The sequence below is a fragment of the Rhamphochromis longiceps genome, linkage group LG8, assembly GCF_057381845.1.
Source record: "Rhamphochromis longiceps isolate RC_006_pf linkage group LG8, R_longiceps_female_GT1.1, whole genome shotgun sequence".
In the NCBI taxonomy this organism is placed as follows: domain Eukaryota; kingdom Metazoa; phylum Chordata; class Actinopteri; order Cichliformes; family Cichlidae; genus Rhamphochromis; species Rhamphochromis longiceps.
The window spans coordinates 18,575,199-18,581,277 of NC_140564.1; the positions used below are offsets into that span (position 1 = coordinate 18,575,199).

The 6,079-nt window shown below is 40.8% G+C and overlaps 2 protein-coding genes across 3 annotated transcripts; one reads left to right on the forward strand and one right to left on the reverse strand.

Annotated features, from left to right (window-relative positions):
* Positions 1 to 980: 980 nt before the first annotated feature.
* Positions 981 to 2,898, reverse strand: LOC146663482 (uncharacterized). Its single transcript, XM_085417370.1, has 3 exons — positions 2,886 to 2,898; positions 1,896 to 2,177; positions 981 to 1,815 (listed from the first exon to the last, which is right to left on the reverse strand). The coding sequence occupies exons 1-3, from the start codon at positions 2,896 to 2,898 to the stop codon at positions 1,736 to 1,738; spliced, it is 375 nt and encodes a 124-aa protein (XP_085273496.1). The 3' UTR covers positions 981 to 1,735.
* Positions 2,899 to 2,940: 42 nt separating this feature from the next.
* On the forward strand, positions 2,941 to 5,701 carry LOC146663483 (carbonic anhydrase 4-like). 2 transcript variants are annotated; one of them, XM_085416284.1, is made up of 9 exons: positions 2,941 to 2,996; positions 3,351 to 3,420; positions 3,521 to 3,547; positions 3,637 to 3,807; positions 4,001 to 4,149; positions 4,290 to 4,385; positions 4,580 to 4,658; positions 4,754 to 4,917; positions 5,031 to 5,701. In XM_085416284.1, the coding sequence occupies exons 2-9, from the start codon at positions 3,351 to 3,353 to the stop codon at positions 5,214 to 5,216; spliced, it is 942 nt and encodes a 313-aa protein (XP_085272410.1). In that variant the 5' UTR covers positions 2,941 to 2,996; the 3' UTR covers positions 5,217 to 5,701. The 2 variants fall into 2 exon arrangements, with proteins under 2 accessions (XP_085272410.1, XP_085272411.1); XM_085416285.1 differs by having other exon boundaries at positions 4,754 to 4,902.
* Positions 5,702 to 6,079: the final 378 nt, after the last annotated feature.

The following is a 6,079-nucleotide window of genomic DNA, read 5'->3' on the forward strand; positions in this document are numbered from 1 at the left end:
AGGTGGTAGAGACGCTGACATTCTAGCTGAAGTACAGGACAAACTGCGTTCCTTTTCACCTTGATACGAAACGCGTAATATTTTCTCTGAATATGAGGCGATTCTGTTTTTTACGGGATGGTTGGCAACTCTGCTAACTAACCTTATGAACAAAATAAAGTTCAACATCATAGCACCCACCCAGCTGTATAGAAATACCGTCATGCTAGCTAGTACGCAGAATGGAAAAAGTCAGCATAATGAAAATAAACTCCACCTAAACTTGGTTTATATCTGACCCAGATAGACTGCAGGTCATAACTTCTTACCTGAAGTTCAGTTCACCTGACACTCGGACCAGCGGCCACCTCGGGTCTCTCCTCCTCCTGCCTCCCCTTTCCCTCATCCACCTGCTGCCCTCCACCACTTGCTAATGTTACTGAATCTGTGGAAGCTCCGCGATAGCCACCACACAAAGTAATGACCCTATCTAAATCCCAGTAACGACTAACACGTTCCTGATTTTGGCATAATAACTAGTTACCGTGCTCGTTACCACAATAATAACGTAGTTACTGTAACGCGTTACTTAATAACGCGTTAGTCCCAACACTGATTATGGAAAATGTTAAGTAGAATATATTTAAAAACATATTGGATTTACTTATTAAAGGTGTGTTAATCTGATGAAGGTTAGCTTGCTAAATGTTGATCAGCTAAAGTGGGGTTTGGTGTTGATATTGGAGTGGAAAATTACTGATGGAAGATGGACAAGAAAAGATCGAAGCCATCAGGCCCTCAGTTTGGAAAATAAGAGAAAAGTAGTGTTTGTTTGGGGGAAGGACAGTTCACTCAGGGCACCAGACAGGCTAGGACCACCCCTGCACACAATCATTCAAAAACACAAATAGACTGTGATTCTCCCCCGCACACGCACACGCAGTGTAACAGTCACACGGTTGTCATTCTTCAATCAATCAAAATTTATTTATATAGCACATTTTTAAAGACCAAAGTACACCAAAGTGCTTTCCAGTAAAATCATGATACAGATAAAAATCACAATATAAAATATAAATTACAGATATAAATAAAATAATTACATAATCTAAATGCAAAGCCAGATGTAAATTACCCTAATTCGCCTTGAATGCCAGGTTAAACAAATACGTTTTTAGACGTGATTTAAAAGACTGAATGGAATCTGATGCGCGAATATGAAGAGGAAGAGTATTCCATAACCTGGGTGCGGCAACGGCAAAGGCACGGCCTCCTCTGGTCTTCAGCCGAGACCTAGGTTGCACTAAGAGCAGTTGGCCCGATGATCTTAGTGCTCTCTGAGGGCTATACAGACAGAGGAGATTCTTGTTCACTGCACAGTTCTTCCTTGAGTATAACAATAAATGAAATCACCACATTAAGAAAAAAATATCATTGTGATCATTTTGAAATTGAATTCAAGAAAGTATTTTGAGGAAAAAAGTTTGCTATATGTAACGGAGCGAAGGTGATTTTATTTCCACAGTGTTTTTTAAAGGAGGGAAACCTTCCTCCAAAGGGACAGAGCAGTGGAGCCGCCAAGGGAAAGCACACGAATTAAAAACTGTATAGTTAAAATATAATTTATTATATTTAAATTGTTAAAAATATAAAATGAATGAAAACAACCCTGGCCAGGGGACAACACAATAAAAATGAATAAAAAACAACATTAAAAGTCCAGTGGCGTCCGCCACGGTATAAAAGTCACAAAGAATTAAAAATCCAGTGGAGCGGTGCAGAAGGGAAACCCGGCGGCGTCCTCGCCTTCCTCTCCGCGTTCTGCGCCCCAGTGCGCTAAAGAAAGAAAGGCAGCGGCAGTCACTACTGTTTTAGGCAGCTATCATTCATTAAAGGGGACAAGTCAAAAGACTTACCTCGGGTGGGCAGAGCTCTCAACTCTGCCTGTCGTTTCTTTGTAACCGCCAATCGGCACCGGCCCATATATGCCGCCTCCAATTTCCCGCAGACGTGTAATCTGGCCTCCTGTTGCTGCAGCAGTCGAACCGCTCGCTCCGCGTCCCTGCTTGCTGGCGCTGTATCTGTATCTGTATCATCCTCCTCCTCCTCCTCATCCTCCTCCTCATCATCATCATCATCATCATCATCATCATCATCATCATCATCATCATCATCATCATATTCCTCCTCCTCCTCCTCTGAACGCCAAGCTCCACACAGTCTTATGTGTCACTGAGCACTCTCTGTAAATTACCACTCCCTTTCCTCTCAGGTGTGTCAAATTAGTAAAACGGGAAAAAGGGCGGAGTCTCTCCAGGACAAATTGACAGATGCAACCAAAACATGCAGGATAAATAAAACACTCCACAAGATATAACCAAAACATGCAATATAAAAAATAAATAAGCACACTTCACATTAAAACACAGCAAAGTAAAACAACATCCGTCCTTCCCTGGATGACATATACCATTTACAAAATGCCTTGTTGAGACTGATCAGCCGTCTTGTTATAAAACATGCATCCTCTTTATTCCATGAGGCTGTAACCATCATAACCATAAGTTGTGTGGGTTTTTTGTCTGACCAAGATGCAGCTTTCTTTATCTTTTCAACGTCCTTATAATGACAACCACAATTTGTTAATGTGCTAAAAGAAAAAAAAGATTTCTTTCCTTGTTACGAAAACCGATTCTGAAATACGATTTCACTAACTCGCCAGTTTGTCTTGAAATAACGACATACATCTCCACTTTTTTTTTCTCAAAACAGAATTACGACTTTAATCTCGAAATGTAGACTTTATTCTTAAAAAGGTCGATTTTTCTTTCTTTTTTTTTAAATTAAAGTCGCCATAATACCCCCTCGTACTTCCGCGAAATTATTGCGGAGAGATAAAGACCTACTCACGTGTCCCATGGAGGTGGAGCCGGGCCAGCTGCAAGATGCACTGAGGAAATAAAAAGAGGTGAGCTGCATCTGAAAACAGGCTGAACAGACGCACAGGTGTATCAAAGGTAAGACACTGTGCTGCTCAGGTGAAGTGGACAAAAGAAAAAATTAGGCTACAGTCAGAAACCTGCATTTGTTGCATTCTTTTCTCTATTAACAGCAAACTGCAGCACTACAAATAAAATTGGTTAACTTTTAGAAATTAATCGTCAAAGTTTATATAAAGGTAAATTTGTCACTCCATATAGTAACTTGTTAATTAATGAATTCATTCATTCATGCAGAATCGGAATACTATATTAATTAACCAATTATTCTTTTCTGTGTTGTACATTTTTTTCCGATTATTTTGATTTAATTTAATTTTTTTTTTTTAAATATATGCGATTCCAAACAATGTGGCTTTTTGGTCGTTTCAGATGAAGTGGTTTGAAGTTGTTACCCTTGCTGTGTGCGTCCTCGTACCCACCGCTCACTCCCAATCAAAAGGTGTGTACTTCATTTAGGAATTTACTGTTACACTGAATTTCTAATTATGTGAATCTAAATGTTCTGTTTTTTCACCCCCTTCTTTTTTTTTTTCATCCAGCCTGGTGTTATCACCTCCCATCCTGCAGTAAGTACCCAATATCTCCATTATCTATTATAATGTTGCCCACCGAGTGACCCCTCCTCGGTGACTTTACGTGTTCTTTCTGCTCATAGATGACACAACCTGGCCAACAATTTTCCCGGAGTATTGCAACGGCACCCGACAGTCACCCATTGACATCGTCTCAGCATCAGCCACACCGAACGCCAATCTGACTGAATTCACTTTTGTGAAGTATGACGACACCTCCGCAATGACGTCAATGACAAATACTGGCGACACAGGTGAGCACCGGGAGTTTGTGGCTACAAAAGTGTGTTGTCATGGGGTTTCTGTAAACTTTGTATCTCACTTAGATTTTAGCGCCCTCATCTTTTCTGCAATTAAACGCACTGGCCTTGCGCCTGAATTTTTCCTTTGACTCCTCGCAGGTTAGGTGTAACTTTATCGTGTTTTTGTTTTTTCACCTTCTTTCAGTCCAAGTGACCCTTAAGAGCGGAGTTAAGATTTCAGGAGGGGACCTGTCCGAGCAATACGACAGCCTCCAGTTTCACTTGCACTGGGGTAATGGCTCCTCTGTGCCCGGCTCAGAGCACACAGTGGATGGAAAGCGCTATCCTATGGAGGTACACATTTTTTTTTCTTGTTATTTTGGTGTATTTTTGAATATATTAATTTTAAATCTGTAAAAAAAAAAAACAAAAAAGAAAAAGAAAAACCCAACAGAAATAAACAAGCAAACGTCTGTATAACTTCATTTTCGCAGCTGCATATTGTGAACAGCAAGTCATCCTACAATGGAAATACAAATCTAGCCGTCAAAGACTCCACCGGACTTTCAGCGCTTGGTTTCTTTATCGAGGTGAGAGAAGCAGTGCACGAGATGACGTAATGCTTACTGTGTTGTTCAGTATTGAGGCCCCACTCGATTTTTTATTTATTTATTTATTTATTTTATTTTATTTTTTATTTTTTATTTTTTTTTTGGGGGGGGGGGGGGGGGGGGGTCTCGTCTGTTATGGGGAATGCGTCAATACCCCTTTCTTTTTCTTCCAGGTAATGTCAGGCAACTCAACTGGCCAGCCGGATAGCTGGCACAATTTGGCTTCTTACTTGCCCAACATCACAGAAAAAGGTGACTTTTTTTTGGTGGAAAACCTCCTCTTCTCTTTCTGACTCTAAATTGTGTCACCCGTAGTTCCTTCATGTAAGTCTTGTTTCTGTCCTCAGGCCAGAACGTTTCAATTGCAGCCGGGTTTTCCCTGGACGACCTGCTTGTCGGTGTGGATCGCACTAAGTATTACCGCTACCTTGGATCCTTGACGACCCCCGCTTGTCAGGAGGCGGTGGTCTGGACCGTTTTTAAGGAACCAATTAAAGTCAGTAAAGATCTAGTAGGTGTCATTTCATTTCTTCCTTGTGTCTCCTAATTGTCATTGCTGTGAGCACAGATGCACCGTTAGTGGTTCATACAGCTAACTGGAAACAAAATATGTCTCATGACCAGATTGACCTCTTCAGCACCACACTGCACTTCAACGACAGTTCATCACCAATCATGATAAACGTCTACAGAAGCCTGCAGCCTGCACAGAAAGTCTGGACTCAGAGCATCAAGGCCTCCGCCTCCACAACCTGCTTCTCCCTGAGCCTGCTACTTCTCAGTCTTGTACTGGGCTGGAGTTGGAGCTAAAATAGAAAGAGGATGTCATCAAGAACTTTGCCGATCAACCCGTTGCCTCACCTCAGAGCGCCCGTTCTTTTCCCATTTAACTAAAACTGACTGATTTCTAATGTAGCTCTTTGTGTTTGACATAATCACGAAAAGTATGAAGAACAACTTATTAAGTTCAAGGCTACTTCTGTTCCGATCTTATCTCTCAACACTATCTCTTGATTATGGCTACCTGTGACAAAGCTTTTGCCTGTTGTCAGATTTGAGTCTGTATGATGAATGCACCTCGTGTATGCAACGTTTACTTTAAGCAGTGACATCGACATGTTTTCATTTTGCAAAGCCATATGGTCTGAGCAACTGAGATGTGTTCCATGTCCGTGTTGAGCTGCCAGAGCTACATGTGGGTGACACATTGCTTATGCCCTTAATACTGTACTGTGTTGCTTGAACATGAAGAAAACTGTGACTTTCTTGGTCTTATTAAATGACATCTAAAATTATTTGTGACTGTTTCTGCAGTTTTATTGTCTTTTTTTAATTCTTGGAAGTTTCTGGAACTTTTGAAATGATACATATATGGGTGGAGTCCTCATCTGCATTTGTTACACTTAACTAGGACAAGCTGTCTGAGCTTTTGAGAGCTTTCTATTCTAGTTCACAAAAAGTGCGTAAACAATGAACTTTAACACAAAAGTCCCCAGTTTTATTCTGTGGTGGTTTAAAACCTGTGAAGCTGCCAATGTTTTGTTCACACTGTTATTAACCTTACATAACCCATGCCATTTGCTAACAAAGAAGAGTAAACAGACCTGTTTAAACTCAATCCGTCTAAAAGATTTGGCTGTTTTTTGAATCAAATGTGTAATGGTTAACCATCA

Excerpts from the sequence above, each read along its gene's own strand:
- LOC146663483 (XM_085416284.1), top strand. The coding sequence starts at position 3,351 with ATGAAGTGGTTTGAAGTTGTTACCCTTGCTGTGTGCGTCCTCGTACCC. Across the intron at positions 3,548-3,636 it reads TTATCACCTCCCATCCTGCA|ATGACACAACCTGGCCAACA; the intron begins GTAAGTACCCAA and ends TTCTGCTCATAG. Across the intron at positions 4,918-5,030 it reads TTAAAGTCAGTAAAGATCTA|ATTGACCTCTTCAGCACCAC; the intron begins GTAGGTGTCATT and ends TCTCATGACCAG.
- LOC146663482 (XM_085417370.1), bottom strand. Across the intron at positions 1,816-1,895 it reads GAGAGCTCTGCCCACCCGAG|CGCACTGGGGCGCAGAACGC; the intron begins GTAAGTCTTTTG and ends TTCTTTCTTTAG.